This window comes from Fukomys damarensis, unplaced genomic scaffold (genome assembly GCF_012274545.1).
Source record: "Fukomys damarensis isolate Sample0158 unplaced genomic scaffold, DMR_v1.0_HiC HiC_scaffold_19, whole genome shotgun sequence".
Lineage (NCBI taxonomy): Eukaryota > Metazoa > Chordata > Mammalia > Rodentia > Bathyergidae > Fukomys > Fukomys damarensis.
In genome coordinates this window covers 3,261,028-3,286,582 of record NW_022900931.1, presented here as the reverse complement: position 1 = coordinate 3,286,582, position 25,555 = coordinate 3,261,028, and the positions used below count along the sequence as shown (strand labels likewise).

Genomic DNA, 25,555 nt, shown 5'->3' with positions numbered 1-25,555 from the left:
GGGTGGGGGTGTGTGTGTGTGTGTGTGTGTGTGTGTGTGTGTGCGCGCGCATCTTTCCCCACTGCCTGGACACTGGCTGGTGGTGACCCTGCGCCTGTCCTAGCATGTCCCTCCTGTGTCTGTTCCATGGCTGTGTCCGTGGGGGAATCTGTGTACCCCCAGCACCCAAGCCTTACCAGGAGTCTTCATGCTGGACCCACCCACCAAGGGCAGAGCCTCTGCCAAACCCTGGCCCCAGGCCAGATGTGTGTGTGATTTCAGATCTGCCCTCCCAACCCTCAGGGCCACCACCTTGACCAATTCTGTCATTTAACAGACAGAGGATGGAGGCCAGAGGTGCCGCCTCACTTCTGCAGAGTCTGGCCCAGCTCGCGCCCCCCAGCCCACCCAAGATGGCCCTGGGCCCCCAGAGCCCGTACTCATGTTGGCAGTGACGAGGACAAAGGGCCGCAGGTAGGTCCTCCGCAGGTTGCGTGCCACGTTGCTGAAGTAGGCCTCAAAGCGCCTCAGCAGCTGGGCGGCGCCAGCCTCACTGCGCTGGATCTGCTCCCACGTGGCCCTGGTGTCCGGCGCCAGGAGGGCGCTGCCCGTGTGGATGACATCCTGGTTAGACAGATAGACGGTGAGTGCTCAGCCTCGAGCCTGCAGAGGCCTGGCTACCATGAACGCACCCAGCCTCTGCAGAGCTGTCAGCCGGCCAAGGTGGAAAGGCCAGGACAGGGGACTCGGTCTCAGAGGCAGGCTGCCAGGAGGGTGTCACGGCAGGTATGCCCTGGACACTAAGGGGGACACATGCACAGACGCCTCTGGTCGTGTGGGAGCCCAGGACTCTTCTGGGGAAAGCAGGTGACGCGAGGGCCCCTCGTGCAGCCACGCAGGGGAGTGGTCAGGGACTCTGGCGTGACACTGCACCTGCACCCATCAGAGGTGGCCTGGGCATGGGGGACATGAGATGGACCAGAAATGGAGCGCAGTCTCTGCTACAGCAAATGATTTCAGGTGGGGGTCCATGTCACGTCGGAGCCCTCACCAAGCCCTGAGTGCTCAGTGTGGATGGGGACAGGAGAGCTTCTGGAGCTCAGGAGGAGGCCTGGCCAGAGCTGCTGTGGCCTAGAGGTTCCGAAAGCACTGGGCGCTGGTAGGTGGCACCATGTCTCCTCCACCAAGCCCTCCTGCCAAGCCACAGACCATGCAAGGACCAAGGTGACAAAGACTCCTGAAGCTGTGGGGCCCGAGAAACCCTCTCCTTTTTTAGTTGTGGGTGCTGGGGATTTGTCCTGGCGACGAGAAAAGTGACTAAGATGGCGGCTTGGGGACACCCCGGGAACAGGTCACAGACCCCAGAACTGGGGCACCTCTCGCCAGTCAGGCCACAGGTACTGCTAACTGGACTTGGGGCAGGGGATCGTTACAGAGTCTGCTACTGGCCCTGCCATTTGCAAGCCATGCCCTGGACAGACCTGTAGTTCTCAGCGTCTCAGTTTCCTTTCCTGTCCGATAACGTGGACAGTGTGGAGGACCGCGTGGCAGACTCACGTGAAAAGCGTGCTACCCTGGTACGTGCTAACGGTCTGCAACATCAGTGGCCACTGCTGTCATAATCACAGCTGTGACCACACCTTCCCTGGCCGCCGTGACACAAACCGACACCTGCCTCACCCCACCTCAGGGGACCACAGAAGGGGCTCTGCCGTCATCCCTACCTCATGGAAGTTGGCGTCGCGTGTGGCCGCCAGGTCGAAGCCCTGCTGCTGGCTCTCGTGCTGCAGGACGCGGGCCAGCAGCTGGTAGGCCGTGCGCACATCACTGCCAAAGAGCCCGCCACCCAGCTGTGTGGCATTGTGCAGTGCCTTCACCAGGCGAAGAACCTGGTCACCGTCCATCCGAGACTCGTTTCGGCCCAGCTTCTCATTCTGGAATGGGGAAGTGAGTCTGGGGTTTGCAGACCAACAGGCTGCCGTTGGTCTCTCCTAGTACTCAGATTCCCGACTCTCCCGTGTGCAAGTTTCTTCCAGAAAGGAACTTTAAAACCCCAAAGTCCAGAAAAAGCCGGGGCTGGGAATGGGGAAGGAAAACAAAGGGTCGGAGAGCTCTGGGAAAAGGTGTGCAGACAGAGCAGAAGGATAAACAGGAGCATAAAAAGCAGGATCCAGCTGGACATGTGGTACAGGCCTATAATCGCAGCACTCTGGGAGGCTGAGGCAGGAGGGCTGCAAGTTTGAAACCAGCCTGGGCAATTTAGTGAGACCTTGTCTCAAAATGAAAAAAATTTTAAAGGCCTGGGAATGTAGTTTGGTGCAAAGACCCTGATTCAATCCTTACCATCACCCTGCCCCCCGAAAGGGCAAGCACAGAGAGCAAACGAGGGGAATGTGGGAACCCTGTGTTTGCAGAACCAAAGAGACAGAGCCAGGTTCTGACCGGTCAAGAGCAATGCTTGTCAGTACCAGGTTCAGAGGCAAGGAACCACAGACCAGCACCCCTGCCCAACACTCCAGCATACCTATACACCTGCACACACACAAAGGACACTCATGCATGTGTCCTGCAAGCATTCCCGGGTGCTCCAGCCTACCGTGACTTTGAGGCCCACAAAGGAGCCGCTGGTGCAGTTGAAGAGGTCAGGGGGCAGCCAGCCCTTCTCCCCACTGCAGTGCCGAATGGCGTTTCCTGGGGAGGAGAACACGGGTGCATTTAGAACCTGAAACCCAACTGCCGATCAGTGCCTGCTTGGGGCCCCACCTGAGCGTGCCTCAACCCCAGGACTGAGCCGAGTGAGGGTCTGGGCAGGCCCTCGGCCCTGAGACCGATATATGCTCCCTGCATCCACACCCAGGGCCACCTCCAGGGCTGCTCTGACATTTACCACACCCTTCCAATGCACAGCAAGGGTGAGCAGACACACGGGCACAGCTGTGAGAAAAGCAGCCAGCCAGGCTGTGCACTCACTGCACCCTGCACCTGCCGGACCTCCAGCATGGACGCCATCGCCATCCCCACGGCACGAGAATGTGACACTGAATGGTGAAGTGACCCATCCGGGTCCCCGGGCAGGGAGCCGGAGCGTCCTCGGTGCACCCAGCTGGGCGGACGGCCTCGAGCACCACTCCACATACAGCCTCCGACCCTCCCTCGAGTCTGTCCTCCCACTGAGGAAGAAGTCATCTTCTGTCTCCCACCACTGCCCACCGCTGCCCAACTGTCCATCCAGCGGGACATGTGGCGCAGGCCTATAATCTCAGCACAGGACGCTTGGAGAGCACCCAACAGGCCATGGGACTTACCCACAGATCCCTTGGGGCACGGCACCGCGGCCGGCTGCCCAAACTTGGTCTGTGGCCACCAGATGCCAGCCTCAAACACCCGGGGACATCCGTTGTAGATCACTGGGTACAGAGGACAGAACACACTCAGCCCAGGGCACCTCCGACGCATGAGGCCAAGCGCTTCTCCCACGGGACCCCTCCCTGATCACAGACCTTCGCAGCCCAGAGAGGTGACCTCGGCGAAAGGGTTGTCACAGCGGTTGCACTGGCGGCCGATGACGCCGGGCTTGCACATGCACTGCCCGGTGTCCATGTCACATGTGCGGCTGTGGGCACCGTGGGGGAAGCAGTCGCACGGCAGGCAGGAGTCCTGGGCAGGGGGCTTGTAGTAATTCTCCTACAAGACCAGAGGCAGGTCGGTGACCCGAGACACCCCAACCCGGGGGACGTGTGCTGAGCAACGCCCAGGCTCTCCCAAGGTCCCTGGAGGGTGGCTGCCAGCCTGACCCACGTGCCTCTCTCCTTGCCACCCTGCCCATGTCCCATGCCTGCTGGGCCGCTTCCTGGGCCCTGCAAAGGAGGACAGGAGTGGAGAGGAGCAGCCCCGAAGGCCCTCGCTTCTTAAAGCCATCCCAGTCACCTTCATGTCAGTATAAGGAGAGTCAGAGAGCCATCCGGATGGAGACAGAAGGGGAAGGTGGCCCCTGAGAGATCAGAAGCCACCATGTGTCCACCACCGGGCAGCTGCAGTGATCAAGGGCACCAGTTTCAGGTTTCAGATTCCTGGGTCCGGCCCTGCCCCCAGAGATCCAAGTGTCCCCCTCTTGTGCTGGGATGGCTGTGGTGGGCAGGCTTGTGGGCCGGCATCCAGGACACTGCCAGGCAGGGACAGAGGGACCAGAAATGTGCCAAGTTCCAATGAAAGGAAGCTTGTGCTATGGGCAGCCATGCCGGGGGGTGCGGCGGGTGACAGTGACCTCGAAACTCTGCCTGGCACTTTCTCTCTTTCTACTTTTTTTGTTGAGAAAAGAATGACAGATGCAGTTTCGCCAGACCCTGGGTCTGTCTCACGCCCTCCCTCCTGCCACCCCGTGGCCATTTCTGCCTCCACCTCGGGATACGAGGCCCAACTCACAGCTGGGATACGGAGGCCCTCGGGATGAGTGATGTCATGAGACGCATCACAGGGTCCCTAGTGATCAACCCCCTCCTGGGTCGGCAAGCACCTGCGCCACCCTGAGACACGGGCTTCACCAGAGGGCAGCAACAAAGGGAGTGACAGGTCCACAGGCTGGGCAGTGGATGGAGAACTCGCGAGCCCAGAAGTCAGGCACCAGGGTCCTCAGGACGGGACACCAAGCGGGACTACAGCTTTGGAGCACGTGTGTGCATGCGTGCACATGTGTGGGCTGGGAATGGAACCCAAGGCCTTGCGCATGCTTGGTACATACTCTGTCTCTCAAGCACAGCTCAGTCTCCCCCCTTTCTTTTGAAGCACTGAAAATTAAACCAGGGCCTTCACAGTGAGTGACACCCCCAGCTCTTTTTTTATTTTTTGGAGACAGGGTCCTGCTAAGTTGTCCAGGCTGAGCTGTGATCCTCCTGCCTCAGCCTCCCAGCATGCTGCAATTACAGGCATGCACCACCATGTCCTGCTTGTATTTTTTTAAAACTTCAGTCATCTCCGAGCACCAACTCAGGACAAGACTCGACGGTGACCGCCCCCAGGTCGGACAGGGCCGAGAAGAGCTGACCTTCACAGAGAGGGTGGGACAGTCTTGCGCCGAGGAACCCGTAGGGCCTCTGGGGTCTCAACCCATGCGCACAGGAAGAGCAGTCGGTGCTTGAGCACACGTCTGAGCGTGAGCGTGCATGTGTGTACAGACAGACACGCATGTAGGTGTGCCCGTGCACGTGCGCACGCGTGGGTGTCCCCACAGGGGTCTCACCTTACACTGGCACTGGCCATTGGTCTTGTTGCAGTCAGGATCGAAGCCCTGGCTCACGGCGCATTGGCAGGGCCCGCAGACGGGGTTCCCCCACCAGCCCCTGGGGCAGGGAAGGTCGATTCTGTTGGGAAACAAGACGGTGGCAGAGGGCTTACATCACGGGGCATCTCGGGATGGGAGGTGCCTGGGGAGGCCAGCGAAACATCGCCTCCCTTCTTCCCGGCCTCAGTTTCCCCCTCCCAGCTTCCAACCCAGTCCCCGCCACCAGGACCCTTAGAATTCTGTCCCACTGCCAGGCAGGGGAAGGGAGGGACTCTGGAGGTTTGTGGCCCCGCGTGTGCCCACCTGTTCTCACAGTACTGGCCGTAGTGCCCCACCTCACACTTGCACACGTAGCCGTGAGGGGAGCTGGATGTGTGCTCACAGGTGGCCAAGTGCTTGCACGGATTCACCTGGCAGGCATCCACACACCTGAGTCCAAAGAACCCTGTGGGGACAGGAACTGTGTCTCCGATGTGCGCAGGGCCCTCTGGCGAGCTGTGGCCTCCCCACACCACCTTCCCAGCTCCTGGTTGGCTGCCCCGGGAGGGTGGCAGCTGTGGGGACAGTGATCTCAGCCACCCCAGGACATGCAAGAAGCAGGCACCTGCTGAGGATGACTTCAGTGCCCCCAAATTGAGAGATGTTCCGTGAGTGTGATTTTAAGAACAAGCTTTTTTTTTGGCCAGGTTTTCATTCATGGCATCACATGCCCTCACGGAACATCGTCCCCAGGCTCTAAACAAAGACAGGTCCACAGTGTGCTTAGGAGGAGGCTCCACACACAGGGCGTCAGGGACAGGTCGCACCTTTGTCACAGTCACAGGAGTAGCCATCCCAGGTGTCTCTGCAGCGGCTGTGCTGCGGACAGGGGCTGGAGGCGCAAGGGTCTTCCATGTCACAGCCGTCCTTCACCCTGACCTTGAGAGCGTCCTTCATGCGCAGGGTGGCGATGTTGGTGGACGTCTCACCCATCCTCACTCCCTGAGTTGGCAAAGGGTTGGCAGGGCTCAGTCCCAGGTCAGGCAAATGGGAATTAAGGGGACCCCGGCTCCTCTCCGGCCCTTGTGAGGCACTTTGCAAGCTGGGACCGGAGGGGCGACTCTCACCCCGGAAGCCCTGGGGACACCAGCTGGGCTCAGAAGCCTTCGGGCCAGACCCCTGGGGGTCCGTTCCCCGCTGCAGGAGGCCATGTGCGAAGGCACTCTGAACAGCTCCCTTGGAAGCTGCTGGGACCCCAATGGGGACAAGCACAGGACTCGTTTAGTGGGACCAGGCTGAGAGGCAGGGGCCGACCTGGGCCTGGGGACCAATGTGTTTGCTGGGACTTAATCCGCTGTTGGGCTGGTGGCCGAATACAGTACCTGCATGCAACCCCGAAACCCACGGTGCACGGACACCTTGTCCTCAGACAAGCCCCCGACGACCACACTCCGCATCTTCAGCCCCGGAAGCTGATTCCCAATCTGCACAGTGTTCTGCAAAGAAGGGAGGCTCTGGGGTGGGGGCGCCCTAGGCTCCAGCCGAGGACTGTGCACGCTCCCTTCAGGAGTTTAAGGCGTCCTCTAACCGTGTGCAGCTGGCGAACTGCCACACCTCACTGGGTTAGCTTGGCGGGCGCTCAGAGCACATCTAGAGCCACTGCCCCCAGGGACTGGTGCGCCTCTGTGTCCCACAGCCCCTCCAGGCCCAGGGCGTACTGTAGCCCTGCTGTACCCGCCGCCCACCACTCAGGGGCAGTCCTGTTTCCCTCTGCTCCCTAGAGACCGCCCCCAGCACTCAGCTGCCCCTTGAGCCAGCTTTGCTATAAGCAGCCCCAGCCGAAGGTGCCCACGGCACCAGGATGGGGAACACAGACGGTGGCATCCAATCCAGTTCCAACTGTAGAACTGAGCACCTAGATGGGGATGCGAAACAGAGGCCAGTGACCTCAGCGTCACGTGGACCAGACAGCGTCCCCCAGCCCTCGTGGACTCTGCACGTCTCCCTGCTGTGCCATGGCTCGATGAAGGGGGCTGCTCCTGGGAGGGCATCAGCGCCCGCTCACCTGGTCCATCCCGTAGTCCAGGGTCATGGCTGCCAGGTACTTGATGTCCTTGCCCTCCTTGGCACTCTTCAGCTCTATCAGCAGGTGGTGCCACTCCCCGTCGGACACACGGGACCTGGACAGCTGCACGGATGCCACGTCGGAGGGGCCGTGGGACACCTCAAACTGGACGTAGCTGTTCAAGATCTGCAGGGCAAGGAGACGCTTACTGATTGGTGCAAGGACCACAGAACAAAATCCTGTGCAGGTGCTTAGACGACGCAGCCACATGGACAGGCCTCTGACATGGTGCTGGGTAAAAGACAGACTTAAAAATCAGGCCAAGTCGCAGTCTGCTGAGATCCAATCCACCATGTGTAACACACCTGAAAAAACACAAGTCAGCATCGCAGACAGTGTCCTGTGAGACACCCAGATCCTACACGCCCTAGCGGAGCACCAGGTGACCTGGACCAGCCTCCCCCAGAGAGCCCCGAGGCAATAATACAAGCCCTGATGCTTGCAGAACCAGAGGAACTCCAGGCACAGTATCACAGCCCGAGAGGAATCAGAACCCCAGAAGGGAAGATGCTGTCACTTCCCCCATCACCAGCTGGTTCTGGAGGGCACAGCGGGGCTGCAACGCTAAGCAGGGCTCTCCAGGGCCTGGCACGGGCACTGGACGGGCTTCTCCAGCATCCAGTCAGCTCTGGGTACCCCAAGGGCTATGCGAGAAACAGACCAGCATTCCATAGGGTAGATGCCCAACTCCGATGCACCTCACTGTACGGCATGTTTGGGGGGTGGCAAGTTCCCCTAGCTACTGGGATAGCAAGTGTGGAGGATGACACCTAGTTTCCAGTGCTTGCTCGGTTTTTCAGTATAATATCCAGCACTCAATAAAAACAAGTGGAGGGCTAGGAATTTAGCTCAGCGGTGCCACCACCTGCCTCAAAAGTGCAAGGTCCTGAGTTTGATCCCTGGTACTAAATAAATAAATAAATAACCACGTGTGCAAGGGGACACAAGAGTGTGCACAGAAATCAAGAGAAACGAGGGAGGCCGACCCCGTGGGGGATCCAAACAGTGAAATCAAACTTGCACTGAGGATGAGCAATGGGAACCACAGAACTCTGGAAACATCCAAGCGATTGTTACACTCTCACTCTGGGTACGAGCGTCACACTTTAGGAGCTAAGGATAAAGCCTCTATGTTTACACCTAAGTAAGAAGAATCAAAACAACATAACTCACCCAAGATAGTCAAGATAGTTGTATCTAAAGATAACTTCCATAAAAAGGTAGGCAAAAATAAAAAAGTAAAACTGTTAACATAACGCTTAAAAGAGCCACACAAAATACAAGAATATAGAAAATGCTGAACGCAAAAGGATAAAAAAGATACATTAGGGTCCGGGGATTTAGCTCAGTTGTTCCACTGCCTGCCTCGCAAGTGCAAGGGGCCAAGTTCGACCCCCAGTACCAAAAAAACAGTACTATGTAAGCACCAACAGAAAGAAAGCTGGCGTAGCTACATTAAAATGAGACAGTGAACTTAAAGCATGCATCATTATTACAGATAAAGAGGACTTTCATAACGATAACAGAGCCAAGTACCCAGGAAGATAAAGCAATTCTAAATTCAAATGCACTTCATAACATAGCCTCAAAATTCATAAAGTGAAAACAGATTTCCAAAAGAAGAGCTAGGTCTATAATCAAAGTCGGACGTTCTTTTCTTATTTTTGTTTTTCTTGTAAGACTAGGTCTCCTTAAATTGCTAAGGGTCTCTCTAAATTATTACATTGCCCAGGCTGGCCTCAAACTTACGACCCTCCTGCTTCAGCCTCCCAGACGGCTGGGATTACAAGTGCACATCACCATGCCCAGACTGAAATTGCAGATTTGAATTCACTTCTTCAGTAACTGGGGAAAAAAGAATATTTGAACTCCACAGTTAGTGAACTTCGCCTCCTAGACACTCATGCAGCTCTATGCGTAACCCCTGCAGCCCACACATTCTTCCCCCATACAGCAGAGCATTCAGAAACGCTGACTAGGTCTGGGCTGTAAAGCAAGTCCTAACGTATTTCAAAAGTCGGAAACATATCCTTCGAGTCCTCTGACCTGCAATTATGCAAGTCAAAATGACTTACTAGAAAATGCTTCATGCTTGCTAACTCAGATAAAAACCATAGGTCTCGGATGAATCCGTGGTGGAAAAAAGCACGACATTTTCCACTGAATGTATTTTGAGTTTCTGGTCTCCTTTGACAGCCAATTTCAGAAGATAGGTTTTTTCACCTTTCTGTAGTTTGTTTCCTTTTGTTCTATAGGAGTTTCCCTTGCCATTCTCTTTCACTGTCCTTGCCAAAAAAACTCGGAAACCATTAGATCAACAATAAAAACGACATTATGTTTCCACACAAGTGCTATGTATAGCATATGCCCCAGGACCTGGGGCGGCAGCTGCTCCCATCTGGGATCTGTCCCTGGATTTAGGAGATGCAGCTGACAATAGCAGGGTTATCCCGATCCACAATGCAGCTGGCTCTGGGTGCCTGAGAGCAATTACCCAAAGTGTCCGGGCCGGGGAATGACGTGGCCTCGCCCAGCCTGCCGAAGGGTGCAAGGGGGGCTGCCATACAGTGGTGCTCACGGGGCTGGTAGAAGTCACCCAGAATGTTCCCACAAGGCCTGGCAGACCACCTATGGGAACCATCCCAGGCCACCTTGTCAGTGCCCGCCAGGGTCTGTAGGGGCCCTCAGGGCTGCCGCTCTGCTATCCAGCCTTGCACAGGGAGGGACAGCACAGCCTCTCACTTCCTGGATGAGTTACAGCAATGTCACCGCTCAGTCAGCCCGGGCTGGCCGAGCACTCTTTTCCTGCAGAGATGCCATGGCCAGATGACAACTGGCGAGCTCCAATCCCTTCCTCGAATGGTAAACGGCCAACTTAATTTGTTCCAACAGAGAAAACGCCATCCCCAGGCAGAATGGCTTCCACATCTGGGCCCAGAGGGCTGTGTGACATTCCAGCAGGTGAGGGACACGAGGCTGCACTCCCCACCCCATGTACACCTTGCACTGTCCAGACGGGCTGGGTGGGGCTGGGAACCACGCAGAGCAGTGACCAGGGCCAGGGTCAGGTGAGTGAGCGGAGGTGGTCCCGTCTGGGCCCTGGGCCCACCTGCCCACCCCGTCCATGCTGGTGACCTGCATGGGTTCCCGTCCTCTGACCCACGACATGGATCGGCAGGGAGGGCCCAGGCACCCACCTTCTCCTCTCCCCAAGCCCTGTCACAGGAATGCAACTAGACGACCTGTCCAAGGCGTGATGGGAGGGGTACCGTGGCTATGCCTGGAACCCAGGAATTCAGAAAACTAGGGCCTGGGCTGCAGTCTGCAGGCATTGACATCCCCATGTTGATTGGGAGCTCCCTACGAACGCCCTTTAAGATCTGTCTCACCTCTGACCACCTCCCACCCCGCCACAGCCTTCAACTGGGGATGGAGACCAACAAGGGTACCAGGGCCCAGGAAGAGGGAGAAACGAGCCACATGCAGGGACAGTGGGGGTGACCAGTGCCAGTTCAGAAGAGACATCCTGATAGAGCAGTCACCCAGAGTGGTGATCTTGGGGTGGTGACGCCGAGGCTGATCTAGGGGCAGTGGCTGGGGGAGGGGAAAGCTAGGGTCCCACTGGCTGGAGTCATTAATGACCTGCGGAAAGGTCAGGGCCACACCCAGGCCACATGCACAGGGGTCTCATCCCATCCATGCGCGCATTCACACGGGCGTGTGCACCAGATGTACGTGCATGCACAGACAGGCACCCACAGCCGTGCACCCACGCCTACAGAGACATGCGCAGGAACACACCTGCAGACGTGCACACGCGCATGCAGACACAGAGAGACACACGTGTACATACTTGACAAAAGCCTAGAAGAGAGAAAGAAACAAGGAACCCAGTTATGGATTTCTTCACACGGGGTTGGCGCACCCAGCACGGGCTCAGGCACGATTCCCCCGGGCCGTCCCAAGTCAGCAGAGAACCAGACCAGAGAGCGCCTCTGTCCAGGACGACACCTGTCCCCGAGGTCACTGCAGACGGAAACGGCCCAGAGATGTGAGGCCTCTGGCTACAGACCCGGGCTGGCACCTCATGGGAACACTCGGGGTGCCCTGAGACCCGCATGTGTGGAGTCCCTGCAACCTAGAGCACCCCACAGCCTCCTCAAGGGCAGAGGCAAGGGCAGCGGCAGTGACAGGGGAGGCCGAGGCCTTTTCCACCAAGGAAAACAACTCCTCACTCTTTCTCAACGGATCTCGCTGGAGCCTGGAAGACCTAAGCGGAAACCATTTGTGACGTGAAGGACTGGAAAATGGGGTGCACGAAAATAAACTCCGAAGTGTTTAGGGACCGCTGCCATCATCTCAAGGAACAAGGCGGAGAGGGCCACAGAGCGCGAGAGAGCACACATGCGGGTGCACACGGGTCCTTGGTGCCTCCTGTCTGCGGTGGACGGGTCAGGGCCACGCAGGGTCCACAGAGGCCTGTGCTCCCGCTCTCAGCCCACTCCGGCCAGAGCTGTTGCCAGGATCACCTGGGCACCGTGTGCCCTCTCTTGGCCATCAGGAAGGGAAGGGAAGAGGCGTGGAGAGGAACTCCCGGTGGGAATCGATCCCCGCACACCTGGGCCAGAGAAAGCCGCTCACGTTTCCACTGGTGAAGCCAGGGGCGGGAGGAGGAGGCAGGGCGAGCAGCCGCCGTCCCTGGGCCATGTCCCGGGAAACCCCACGCCTATCCGTCTCCTGCACGCTGCCCGCCCTGCAGGCTCGCAGGCGGCAGGAGGCCTTGCTCACCTGAAGATGGAGCCTCGACGACACACCAGCGGTGGCCTCCATGAGCACACCGTCTTCCTTCCGGGTCCGGAACATGAGCCCCAGGTACCAGGGCACAGAGATGGTGATGTCCAGGTCGCTCCAGGACACGATGCTCTCGCCACTGAAGCGCTGGGGGTGGGGCATAGCTGCAGGCAAAGGTGGGGACCTCAGGACTCTCCCCTATACTAGGGGACCTCTGAGCACGCTTTCCAGCTGAGGGAATGGGACAGGACTGGAGTGGATCCCAAGCCGTTTTAACACACAGGCCAGTCTCCGTCTGTGGCTGTTCTAACCTGGTCTCCTGAATCCTGGAAAAGCTCTGCAGATACGGACCACAGAGAGCACCACCGCCAGGGCAGAGGCTGGGCCCGAGGTTCACACCTCGCCAAGTGTGCCAAGGGGCAGACGGCTTTAGGTACGGGCCTGTAAGCCTGGTCTTCCTGTCTCACCCCACACTGGCCGGGCTGTGGCCAAGGACTGGGGAAGGGAGCAGGACTCCGTGCACGACAGTCCCTTGATGAGGACAGCATACACCTGTAATCGGGGTGGCACACACGGCCAGGGGCACAGACGCTGGCCTGCAGTGTGACCTGCTGTGGGGCCCAGGTGGGTTTCCAGCCCTGCACATAGGCTGCTGTTCTTCTGCTCCTGGAGATGAGCAGGGAGATCCCCAGATGGAGAGGGGATGGGGGGACAAGAGCCTCATCTTGGAAACACACTGTGCTGGCACCTACTGCCCTCGCCTTGACTGGGCCTGCCCATCACGTGGCCCTGCACAGCCTTTACAGAGACCTTGAGGGCTGCAACACAGGGCTTGCTGGGTTGGCCACACCCAGAGTCACTGCTGCCAGCAACCTGAGCAACAGGCACTGGGCGGGGCCCTGACCCCACCTGCAGGGCCCTGCGCAGGAAGATGCTCCTGTCTGCCAGATAAGGCGAGGGCGTGACTCAAGCCAGTGTGTGCCAGCCAGGTTCAGGGTAGCTAAGGATGCCAGCCGCATGCTGCCGCCACTCACCCGCCCTGCTGGACTGAACTGCGTGCTCCCCAAGAGCGTGCCACTGTGGTTCCAGCGACTTTCTCCTGGGAATCTAGGGCAGGCCCTGGGTCCCTTCGGTCCCCCAAAACAGACATAGGTGCATGGCCCCGCGGGTGCACAGGCTGAGGTGAAATGGGGTACGGAGCAGCTGGCCAGCTCTGCCTGGGCGGGGCCCCAGGACGGGGACAGGTGCCATCTTGTACCCTGCGGGCTAAGGCTGGTGGGTGCCTTTCAGTGCTCTCCTTCTCAGAGCCTCGCCCAGGAGCTCTGAGAATGTTCCAAGTGGGATCTTGGGCAAGTCCAAGTGGACCTGGCCTAACTGCCCCACTTTTAAACAAAGAGTGTTCCCGGTGATTTTAAAAATGAAGAGGCTCGCCAAGCATGTAAGCCTGTCATCTCAGAGCTCTGGGAGGCGGAGGCAGGAGGATCACAACTCAAGCCCAGCCTGGAAACTTTGTGAGTTAGCGAGACCCTGTGTTAAATGTTTTTTTAGTTTATAAAAAGGGTTGAGGATGTAGCTTAGTGCAAAGGCATTGGATTCAACTTAGTATTGTGTGGTTTCAAACTGAGCTGGCTGCTAAAAACCCATCTATGACAGCCCAAGACGCAGGGCGATGGAGAAGAGCTGCCCATCTGTTACACGCAGTCGGTGAGCAGCCAGCCAGAGGGCGTCCTCGGGAGGGGAGGGCCGGGGACCACTCACGAGCCTGGTGCCACCTGAGCCACCCCAGTCCTTGGACCCCGGCCTCCACCCAGCTCATTCCGTGTGTGGCCCCCAGGCCAGGTGGGCACAGGAGACGGCCAGGCCTCACCTTGCTCACAGCTCCTGCCCCCGAAGCGCAGCGGGCAGCGGCACAGGTAGGAGTTCCACCGGTTCACACAGGTGCCCCCGTGCTGGCACACGGCACCCCCGCAGAAGTCCCTCTGGGCAGAGCAGCCTGGCGAGGCAGAGCGGGGAGGCCTCAGCGCACACCGCACCCATGTGTGAGGTCAAGGCCCCGGGCAGCCCCAGTGTCCCCTGCCCAGCACAGGATGTCCCCCCGCAGGGACATGGAAGAGCACCCCCGCTGCACACACCTGCCCTGGTGCCGTTGTTGGCAATGAAGCTGGCCATGTCCACGTTCTGGCCGTCAATGGACAGGTCGCGCATGCAACCCACAAACTGCCGGTTGCGCACGGGGAAGTCTTCCGGCAGGTTGGGGACGCCGCCCAGGAGCAGGGGCCCCGTCAGATCCAGGGACCTGGGGAGGCCAAGCTGTTCTGTGAGGTGTCCGGGCAGAGAGGAGCAGCTTCTGCCACCAGGGACAGACGCTGCCATCATGGATGGCACTTCTGGCTCTTCATGGTCTCCTTGTGCCTCAGTTTCCAAATCACCCCACATTCTGACAAACGGCTGCCCCAGCGCCCACCCAGCCCGCACATCCCCTCCTCAGATGGAAGGGGGCCGGCAAAGGAGTCACTGCCAGGGCTCCGCCTGGCCCACTCCCGAGGCCCTTGGGAAGGGGGACGTCAGGAGTACCGAGCAGAAGGTGGTGACTGCCCCCAGCCCGCAGCCGCACACTGACACTGGGGTTCGCCCCCTGTGTCCCCCGGCCTGTGCCAAGTGCAGTGGTCATGCACGCCTTCTCCGGCTGGCGTCACCAAAGAAGAAAACTGCCAACGGCTGTGCGTCTCCTCACCGGGACTCCTCTGTCCCTGAGTCAGGACAACCCCAGGGGACCGCGGGGCCCAGCGCAGAGACGGTCACTTCTGCTCACGCAGCCCATGGCCCGAGGACCATGCTTACCGGATGAAGCCCTCAGAGACAGGGCCGGGACGGTCTCCAGGTCACCAGGCCACCGTCACACGGCCTGGGGCTGCCCTGCCACTCAGACAGACTCTCAGGGGACTGTCCTAGAAAGTTCTAACGCCTCAGAGGGAGGTGCCCCGCGCCACCCGACAAAAGCAACCTCACATCTGCAGACGAGGCCACAGCAGACGAGAGCCCTTGGCCCCCGGGACACTCACTTCTTGGAGCCGCTCTGGGTGCCCTGGGCAGCACAGCTGTAGTTCCCGACGTAGCTGCCGAAGTGCACGGCCATGGCGGTGTCACAGTCGTCCACGGTCACCACGGCCACCTTCTCCCCTGACGGCCCGTGGGGCAGGCCCAGGCGGCCGATGTTGGGCTTGGGGAAGAGGGATGAAAGGAATCAGCCACCTGCCTGGTACCCCCTCATGACCTCAAGCAGTGGGACCCTGGACAGTGGGACTTGGCTAGGGACAGAGGTGTGGCCACGAGTAAAGGAAGCTTCCGTGGGTCACGCGAGGAGGAGGTCGCCAGAGCCCTTGAGGCAGGCGGGACCGTCTGCAAGTCCAAGGCCACCGGCGACAGCAGAGAAGGCAAGGAGCCCCCACGCGTCAAGGGGACACTTCGTCACCAGGACTCCAGGACACAGACACAGCCTGGGTCCCTCCCGAGGGCCCCTCTGCTGTTCCAGGGCTGTGTCCTGGCCCAGGGCCCCGCTCCAGGGTCCCACGCGGTGCAGTCCAGGCACGGACGCCAGGACACTGCTCCCAGCCCAGACACTGCCCGTGCCCCACACAGCACGCAGCTCTGGTCGCTCCCTAGGTGTCGCAGTCCCTCCACCTGTCCCCTCCACTGGCCCACAGTCGACTCCTCTGTACGCCTGACCAAGCCCACCTCCCCACAAGCCTGTGGTCCCTGCGGTCTCCTGGGCGTCTTCCGCATCCTGCACATCCGCTTCCTCCAGGTGGGGACGCCCTCACCCAGGCCCACTGACCCTCCCGGGACCTCACGCATGTCCCCCGGACATCCAGTTCTTCCAGCTGCTGCAGTGCAGCCCTGCAGGGTCTCTGCCCACCTGGGAGAGGCCGTGACCCAGAGGCCATGGGGCACAGCGGCTGTGTGGGGTTGAGTTCACCTCTTCACCCCACAGGGCTCCCAAGCCCTGCCAGCCTGGTGGCCCCATGGATGCCCCACAGTGTCCCCGCCTCGTCCTAAAGACAACGGACCCAGCCAGGACAGCGGTGTGTGGGGCCCAGGAGTGCACGGCCTGCCTGGGAGCACAGCAAGACCCTGTCTGAAAAAACAAACACACCAAACAAAAAGCCCTGTGGGCCCAGTGTTTCTTGCCAGCTCTGGGTCAATCTAAGTGTATAACATGACAGTCTCAAGCCTGCGTATGATACTATCGGAAACTTCTATGAATGCAATGAGAGCATCCTCACTGCCTTTTGATCGGGGAATGACTACATAATTCATTCAAAAAGAAATCTTATTTTTTTTCACTCTGAATTTTTTTTTTCTAAAGGAACAAAGCATCCGTTTTATTGAGGACTATGGGTAGGAAGGCAGGCAGGACTTGGAGCTGCTGTTAATAGGAGCTCAACCAAGTGGCTGAGCTGTGCAACTCCAGGAGCCCTATCCACCCAAGCAACATCCTTTGAATTGGTGCAGTGCACAGCCTGCACAGCTGTACATGACCACCCCAGCTGAGCCTTCCTCTTTCCGTCAGGCAACACTGGCTTCCGTGAGACCCACTGCTGCACCTTGGCTCTTCCATGAACAGGACAAGGATCTAATATTAGAAAACCTGTCCTCTCTGTGTCACAGGGACTTTGGGATGATGTCAACAGAGGACAGCTGGGCGCCGTGCAAGCTCGCCTTATGTAGAGACAAGGGAGGCTTTCAGCACACCAGGCACCCTGGGTCATGGTCGTAACATCCTGGATGAGATCACCGCCTGCGAGGCGCTTTCCATGGAGATGCACTTTTATGTTCTGTGGCAGCGGGTCAGGAGAGTGTGAAGCCCCTGCTCTCTCCCTGTAACTGCAGGCTGCTGTGGAACGGGGGTGCAAGTGCTCATTAGGGGTCCTGAAATGCCAGGTACGGCCCTGGAGACAGAAGAGCCTGCCTGAGCGGGACCTGAATTATCTCCGAGGCTGTAATTTATACTTCTAGGGAGGGGAGGCCTGTGCACGGTGATCAGCCACCCCTGACAGCCCAGGCCTCGGGGTCAGGAGCAGGAAGGAGCACAGGTGCAGAGAGGCCAGAGGACCCAGGCCCAAGGGCCTGAAGCCGTTTCACACAGGCTTGCAATTCAGTGGATTGCAATGGTGGAAGCAACTTAAATACCCACTGATGTGCCATGGGAGGTTGGTTTATCCACACGGTGGAGTACTACTCAGCCCTAAAAAGGAGCAGAGCGGCCAGATATGGTGGTGCGTACCTGGGAGGCTGAGGCCAGAGGATCACAAGTTTGAGCCCAGCTAAGCAATCAGTACAACGAAGACAGACAGAAAGAAAAAGAAAGGAAGGGAAAAAGAAAAGGACACATTTGACTAATCAAATATTCAGCTTTCTTTCTCCTGGTGAAGACAAAAATAAGTTTTTTTTTTGTTTTTTGTTTTTTGTTTTTTTGAGAAGATAAACTATGTGGCAGCTGGAAGGCTGCAGGCAGAATGAGAAGCTGAAGGGAAAGACGCTGGGAGGGCTGGCTGCGCTGAGGCCTGAGTCAAAGGGCTGGGGCGGCACCGAGGTCTCTGCTTCCCAGTTCCTGCCTGAAGGGAGGAGTGCAGGCCAGATGGGCAGGGCCTGGAGTCCCCACCTCCTGCACCAGCCTCCCCCAAGGAGGCTGAGGACTCCCAGGCCTCATCCCAGGGACAGGGCAGTCGCAGGTGGCCAGGGCTGGACACAGGCAAAGCTGGCACAACACACGTGCACCGGAGGCCCAGTTCCTCAGCGGAGCACGCGGAAGTGACCCTTGTGACCCCGTACGTCTGCGCCCCACACACAGGCCGCCCCACATCCCTCCTCTGCCTGGGCAATCCTGAGAGCCCAACGAGTGCTCCTAAGGGCCCAGCTTGCAAACCCTCCAAGCCCAGGATTCCCGATGCAGAGGCCCGGCTTGGCCGGCGTCATCTTCCCAGTGTCCCTCCCTCCTGGCCAGCTTCGCGGGGTGGACGAGTTTTTGTGTGTGCACAAAAGCCTTTGGTCCTCACTAGCGCTCACGTTTCTGCAGCCTTCAACCTGCTGCTGCCAACAATCCTGCATCCAGGGCCCTGGGGTCGGATTACAGCGTGGGGGCGGCGCATGGAGCACCCGGGAAACCGGACCCGGGAGGCGAGGCCAGGACGGGAATGGATTCGCGCTCAGTGTCAGCCGTGATTAAGCGATGCTGCCCTCACGGCACACACAGGTGGCTGCACCCCGGGAATGTGTGCAAGGGGCCACACCCACACCTCACACTCGCGGCGAGGTGCAGACGGACGGCGATGGCGGAGTGGACTCATCCATCCTCGGGACCGGCTCTGGGAGCCTCCTGGGACACCGCTGGGCCCAAACACCAGGTCACTGGCTGGTGGCCACCCCAGGAGAGAGGTCCTTCTCTCCCCCGACAAATGAGGGCTGAAACCGAGGGCCCCTGAGGCTACAGGCAGCGCCTTCTTGGGGAGCCAAGGCTGCTCCTTCAGGGGGCCATGCAGACATAGCCAGTTGGGGACCCTCGGGCAGGGGCTCCAGCCCACGGGCCGCCACCATGTGGCGCTGGGCTCTTGGGTGGGCCCTGAGTCACCCACAAACCTGGAGGCCGAGTGCCCAGAAAGGCGGACGGAGCTTGGGGACGAGGACGCACAGCACACGGCTCATCTTTCAAAACACTGCCCCGGGGCCTGGGAGAGGCGGATGGGAACCCGCACACTCACACTCGGTGTGCACACTCACTGGGAAGCACACACTAGCTGGCGCACACTCGTACAGTGACCCTTGCTCCAACTCATGGACGTACGCACACTCACACACTCACTCTCACCCGTGCACCTGGATTCACCCTCGTGCACACTCACACTCGGTGTGCACACTCACTGGGAAGCACACACTAGCTGGCGCACACTCGTACACTGACCCTTGCTCCAACTCATGGACGTACGCACACTCACACACTCACTCTCACCCGTGCACCTGGAGATTCACCCTCGCCCTCAGGGGAACGTTCACACACCGTGGGACGCCCACACTTTGCACACGGGCACGGAATCTTGCACACTCTTACTCATAGGGCCTCCGACAAAGCCCTGGTCGCTCCTGCTATAGGACCTGAGAGTCCCTCTGTCCTCAGAGACACCCGGGACCTGCCCACTCCTGTCCCCTGAGACGAGACACCTGGACCCTGGCGAACAGTGGGTGAGGGACACGGGCAACGGCCAGGTCTAACCGTGTCTCCACCGCCTGCCCCGTGCCTCAGTTTCCTCACTGTCCCCTCCCAGGGTGCGAGGGTCAGGTGAGCTGACGCACACACACCCTCCACAGGTGCCAGGAGGAATCGGCGAGGGGATGGAGGTTGGGCTGGGAATCGGGGACGGACAACAGGTGGAGGGCTCAGTCAGCCCCCACCCGACAGAAGTCCCTAACAGAGGGACCTCAGCCTGGGGACTTCCCACAGCCGGTCACCAGACACCGAGGCCCGCGGCTTGGCGGGACCATTGCTTCCAGGGGTGCCGTCAGGTTTCCCTGGCAGGTGGCTTTCAACCAGCCCATGAGACCGTGTTTAGGGAAGGAGACCAGGCCACTTACCCTCCAGTGGGGCGGGGGGGTCTGGCCACGGCTCTGCGCAGCGGGCACAGCATCGCCTCTCTCCCGGGCTCACTGGCCCCCCAGGCCCCTCTGTGGGCTTTTATTACCTGCCCCTTGGCTTCAAGGAGGCATTTAGCATTCCAAGCCCGAGATGTAGGATAAGTTTCAAACATCGCCCTGGGGACCCGAGGGAGCCGGAGAATGCAGCCCACAAGGAAGCAGATACCCAGTAGGTACAGGACACCTCGTGGGCCAGCAGGACGGGCATGAGGCCAGGAAACACCGCTGAAAAGAAATGCTAGTTCACTCCGGACTGCTGCTGTGCCTCGGGGGTCTCCAGAGCTTCTACTGTGACACAGTCCTCGGACTCTCGAACCCAGCACGCATCTTAAATGGACTGGCCAGCCTGCACCCCTCTGTTGGCCAGGCAGAAGTGCTGAGACAGCTCCTGCAAAGTGGGGTGAGGTAGCAAGCTCCTCGATACTGTCTTGGTGGAAAAGCACTTGGTAAAGCTTAAAGACCTTCGTAAAAGTTTACCGGCACTACCTTGCATACTCTTCAAATACGATTTGTCAAAATAGAAAAAATTTTAACATATGACTCATAGGCACAGGAGCCAGCGGGCTCCTGCTGTCACACAGGAACCCGGGAAATGGCACAGGCGGTGACAACAAAGGAATATTAATACAGCCAGACAGGGCAGCATGTGTCTGTAATCCCAGAAAACTGGGAGGCTGGGGCAGGAGGAATCCCAGTTCTAGAGAAACCCTGCCTCAAAATAAAAAGTTAAAAGAAGGCTGGGAATACAGCTCAGTTCAAAGGCTCTGGATTGATCCCCAGTGCCAGAGGGGAGGAGAGCACTCATCCACCTTGTTTCCTGCCTCTCCTCCCAACTGTGCACCACACTGCTGCCCAAAGGGCCTCTACAATGCCTCTACCGCTGCACAGCCCAGCACTGCAGGGAAAGTCATGGCTCCTGCCAAACGCAGTCTGTGCTCCACCCTGGAGGCTGGGGATGGGCAGGGGTGTGCTCCCTTCGAGTCTGTCCCCTCAGCTCCTTCCGTGTCCCCCACCAGGTGAGGACAGCCAGAAGGCACCATGTGTGAGGACTGACCCCCCCCCCGCCCTCCCTGCCCTGGAAACATGAGCCCCCGAGGGTTCCCCCCCCCCGCCCTCCCTGCCCTGGAAACATGAGCCCCAGAGGGTGAGGGGTTTTTAATTCTTTTCTGGTGCATATGCAGCACAGTCTGTGAACATCTGATGAAAGAATGAACAGGGTGAGGGGCAGGTGGGGTGCAGGGGGAGCATGATCTGGGGGTTCATGTGCAGCTCAGGCCTGGAGGTCAGCAGAGGATGTGAACCCTAGCCAGGGTGGCCAAGACCCCTCTGGCAGCCCCACGTGAGGGGCGCTGTGGTCTCCTTCAGCAGCTGTCACAGCCACAGAGAGCGGCGTCTCCAGGTCAGGCGCCCCTGAAGTCAACCATGCCGCTCTGGCCTGCACCCCAGGTCACCCCAATTCCCCCAGCTGACCTACCGCTCCTCCCCACGTTCTGTGGGGACAATCCTCCCTCAGGGGATACCTGGCAGTGACGAGAGATATTCTGATGCACTATGGTTGGCACGTAGCAGCTGGTGGCCAGGGACGCAATGCAGGACAGGCCCCCCATACAAAGCCATTAGCCCCAAAGCTCAGCAGTGCCCGTCTCCCCTCCTCTATGCAGACCTGGCCTGGACCCTCGCCCATTCTGCGTGTGCCCCGTGTCTCCGGCGGGCCACGCTGCTGGGTGTGTGAAGTGACGCCCACAGCCCACCCTCGCACAGCCCCCAGACCACACGTGCCCTGCTGGCGGGAGGGCGGCCCGCCTCTGAGGGACACAGCCTGATGTCCCGGCTCAAGTGGGCTCCTCAGAGCCCCTTGCTGACTCGCTCATGCCCTTAGCTGCCCTGGCGGGGACACAGGAGGGCTTTTGAGGTCACAGCCCGGGAAGCAGGGCCTCTCAATGCCAAACTCGGAGCTCACTTCCTTAGAGGCAGATAAACCACAAGGAGAAGCGGCCCACAAAGCCCCTTCCCCAGGGACTCCTGGACACCAGGGCACCGTGTGGCTCTAGGGCCTCGCAGGATGGCCTGGCATCCTCCCCAGGTGCGACTCCAGCCACGGCAGCTGCAGACATCCCATTCTCAGCCCGGTACAGGGGAGTCCTGGGTTCCCCTCTCGCCCTCGGTGGCTTCCCACAGCACACAGTACAAATGTCCCGGGACGGAAAAGCTGCCAGGGCCCCCGCACTGCCCAAGGGTGGGAGGCTCAAGAAGCCAGCCTACCTTGTTGTAGTACTGGACCTGCACGGAGTGCCAGCGCCCGTCACTTACGCCCCCGGGGACCTGCGGTGTCACAGTCGTGGTGGTCTCACCTGCGTGGGAGGGAGGTGCAAGGGTGCAGTTGGCGGGAGGCTCAGCAGGTGCCGAAGGACGGCCCCTCCCCCTCCATTAGGCAGCTATGGGCCCCGCCCACCAAGGCCCGGGCTGGGCCAGCGTCGCCCCACCCTGCCCCGGTGCCCCGAGCACCGGGCACAGCCCCTCACGGCCACTGCTCAGCTTTCTTTTTGTGATTACAAAAGTAATTCCTGTTCATGCTTTTTAACTGTGAAACGTGCAAAACAGTGCAAAGCAGGGACACTCATCAGGGTGGCGTGCATCTTGCCACTGCGCATGGAGCCCACCTGGATGCCAGCACCAAAACCCACACCGATCCCGGTTCTTCCTGGGTCCACTCAACATCCTTTCCCTGGTCTTTACTGCTTTCACTTAATTTAATTTTTATTGCAGTGCTGGAGAATGAACCAGGGCCTTCACACTGAGCTAAGTCTCCAGCCTTTTTTCTTTTTAAGACAGGGTGCTAAATTACCCAGGTTGGGCTCCCATTCGTGATCCACCTGCCTCAGCCTCCCAGAGTGCCGGGATAACAGGTGTGCACCACTGTGCCTGGCCTTTTAAAGGCCTTAACACTGTAAGTACGTGGCACGGTAAGGTCCGAGTGCACCAACCTGTGCTTCTTACGGCAGTCACCCCAGAAGACCCTGCTGCCGTGGACCAGGGTGGTCCTGGGAATCTGCACTTCTGGAACCCCCTCGAGGATCTGGCACACAGCCCTGGGGCACCAGCAGGGTGAAGAGAGGCGTTCCACATGCACAAGCGGACAGGGTCCCCAAAGTCTGGTCCCAGCAGGGACGCCATCCCCAGCGAGACATCCAAGAAGGCAGGGGGAATGCAGCGTCCCCTCTCAGATCTTAGGGCCATGCTGCCTCTCCCAGCAAGGTGAGCTGGTGTGGTGGTGCTGCCCACTCTCCATGCCAGGTGGAGACCCAGCCCGACTGCTGCTATTATACACGTGAGGTCCACAGGGCCCAGACCGAGGGACAGCAGCCTCCCCATTGCCCGGCTGAACATCCCATAATGGGAGAGCCGTCTTCACTCACCCCTAAAATCACCTGCTACAGTGTGGGGCAAAAGTGTCCCCCAGTGTCTGGCCCATGGTGCCATTGGGTGGAAGTGGCCCTTTAGGAGTTGGGGCCTGGTGGAGAAAGTGGGCTCACTGGGTGGCCATCTCTGGCCGCCTCTCGCTCTTTGCTCCTGGCTGCAGGAGGTCTCGCACCACCTCTCCCTGACCCAAAGCTGTGAAAACCGTGAGCTGACCCAATCCTCTCCTCCTGAATGCTGTTTATCCCAGCATGCTTTTTACCCAGCGACAGAAGCTAACACCTCATAGCGGGAGGGAAACAGACGGGAGGCCGAAGGCCCTCTGCAACCCGCTAAGCAGTCAGCTAACAGCCAGGCTCAGATCTCCATGGTCTTTTCCACATTTTCAACCCTCAGCCCTGGGGCTGAGGCCCAAGTGTGCAGCACTTTCTGGCACGCACAGGGTCCTGGGCTCCACCCCAGCGGCGAAACAACATCGCTCTCCAGCCACACCGCGTTTCGGGCCGTGACCCCCCAGTTTGGGAAACAGCAGCCGTGTCCTCCTTTTCAGCCCTGTAAACATCACCGCAGTGAATGACCCTGGGTGCTCTGGACTCCTCCCCGGGGTGACCCGAGGCACAGAACTGGGGTTCAGAGGGCCGGTGGGATGGGGTGAGCTCGTACACGGCACCGGCGGGGCCCTACCTGCCGAGAAGGTGAGCTGCACCTGCTCGCCCACAACCTCCAGCGCGATGAAGTCGTGCTTCTCGTTGAAGCGGCCGTTGTACAGCAGCAGTGCATTCCGCTCCTGTGTGGAGAACCTGGCGGGCAAGTGGGAGCTGGTCACACAGGGCGCCCGCCTGAGGTGGGGCAGCCGGCAAGGAGGGCAGAGGCCGGCCCGGCTCGGCCCGGCAAAGATTCTGGTCCTGGCACTTTCTTAACGTGAGGAATTGATTTGATTAGCAAACTGGAAGCCCTGAAGGACTTTCATGACAACTACCTATAGAATGCAACCGACTACTGCTGCACAAGGGTGGGAGAGGATGACACCAGCAGATAAAGCAACCACAGATGTGCTGGAAAGCAAGAATTCTCCTCCTGGAAACATAGCCACGTATGGGCATCAGGGCCTAGGGACATGGCACCTGCTGGTAAGAGACACTGGTGTGGAAGGACCTTCTGGGCCCTTCCCTCGTCCTCACCAGCCCACTCTAGCCAAACTAGCACCTTTTGGCTCCCAAACACAGATTATAAAGACCCCAGGACCTTTGCACTTGCCACTCCCTGTGCAGTTTCGATCTTCCCTAGTGTGCAGAGAGACCCTCAGGAGCCAAACAACTGCACCTCCCTGATCACCACAGCTAAACTGCAGCCCTGCCCTATCAGCTCATCACATTTTAGATTTGGTTCCGAAATTATCCTGCATCTGCATTTGGTCTTCAGAAAGAATGATGCCAAAGGGAGGGAGGAGCATTCTCACTGCTGCGTCCTGGAGCTCAGAGCGAAGAACGTGCTGATAAACGCGTGCATGTGACAGAGCAGCCCGAGCTTTAAGCATTCAAAAAACTAAAGAGCCACTTGAGCTAACAAAGGCCTCCTGCCACTCAGAAATCCTTCTCCCTCCTGTCATAGACACCCTGAAACAGCAAGCGCCCCCAACACCCCCCGCTCCAGAGGAGCTGGAACTCCACGGATGAACATTACAGAGATCACGGGGCCCTCCTATGACATCTTCCTGCATCCGGCTGGTGGGAGCCGGGCTCATGCACCTGACTGAGGTCCTTTCCCTCAAGGTCACAAATCCACAGGTTCCACCCGGCCTCTGTCCGGCAGCACAGTGCTCAGGCTGAAGACAGACCCCAGAGCACCTGCCGTGCACACAGACTGGGTCTGCAGGCATGGGGTGTGCGGGGAGGGGGCTCCAGAGCAAGGCCGGGCCCACTCGGCGCAGGCTCCAGGACGCAGCCAGGGTCCACGGCACCCTGTAGACGCGGGTAGGAGGGGCGCTCGCCACTGCTGGGGCCAGAGGAACACAGCGGGCCCAGGGATGGGAGGTGGGAAACCGAAGCCGAGGCCGGAGGGGCCCAGGGGAACAGGAGGAAAAGACAAAGCGGGGGACGAGCGGGGCTGGGCACTGAGCCCACCGCCTGCCCGCCCTGCAGCCCGCGCTCGCTCAGCAAACAGAAACAGGAAAGACAAGAGGGCTGGGAAGGAAGCCACCGACACAAGGCCATGTGGCCCAGGCCACCAGCCCTGCTCAGTTTGGGGGTGCAAGGGCCCCCAGCTGCTCCTGGAGGATCTGCCCCCCAGCAACCATCACC

At 59.3% G+C, this 25,555-nt stretch overlaps 1 protein-coding gene across 1 annotated transcript in view; it reads right to left on the bottom strand.

The window, feature by feature from the left end:
- Celsr1 (cadherin EGF LAG seven-pass G-type receptor 1) overlaps nucleotides 1-25,555 on the bottom strand; it is a gene marked incomplete at its 5' end in the record, with an annotated part of 101,366 nt that overhangs the window by 18,964 nt on the left and 56,847 nt on the right. Inside the window, 16 exons of the mRNA XM_033765881.1 lie at nucleotides 420-603; nucleotides 1,704-1,913; nucleotides 2,576-2,670; nucleotides 3,285-3,386; nucleotides 3,480-3,663; nucleotides 5,216-5,336; nucleotides 5,561-5,702; nucleotides 6,064-6,238; nucleotides 6,619-6,732; nucleotides 7,302-7,487; nucleotides 12,150-12,316; nucleotides 14,020-14,145; nucleotides 14,285-14,448; nucleotides 15,215-15,372; nucleotides 22,101-22,189; nucleotides 23,940-24,055. Of these exons, the coding sequence (XP_033621772.1) occupies nucleotides 420-603; nucleotides 1,704-1,913; nucleotides 2,576-2,670; nucleotides 3,285-3,386; nucleotides 3,480-3,663; nucleotides 5,216-5,336; nucleotides 5,561-5,702; nucleotides 6,064-6,238; nucleotides 6,619-6,732; nucleotides 7,302-7,487; nucleotides 12,150-12,316; nucleotides 14,020-14,145; nucleotides 14,285-14,448; nucleotides 15,215-15,372; nucleotides 22,101-22,189; nucleotides 23,940-24,055 (2,333 nt within the window). The remainder of the gene's footprint in view (nucleotides 1-419; nucleotides 604-1,703; nucleotides 1,914-2,575; nucleotides 2,671-3,284; nucleotides 3,387-3,479; nucleotides 3,664-5,215; nucleotides 5,337-5,560; nucleotides 5,703-6,063; nucleotides 6,239-6,618; nucleotides 6,733-7,301; nucleotides 7,488-12,149; nucleotides 12,317-14,019; nucleotides 14,146-14,284; nucleotides 14,449-15,214; nucleotides 15,373-22,100; nucleotides 22,190-23,939; nucleotides 24,056-25,555) is intronic.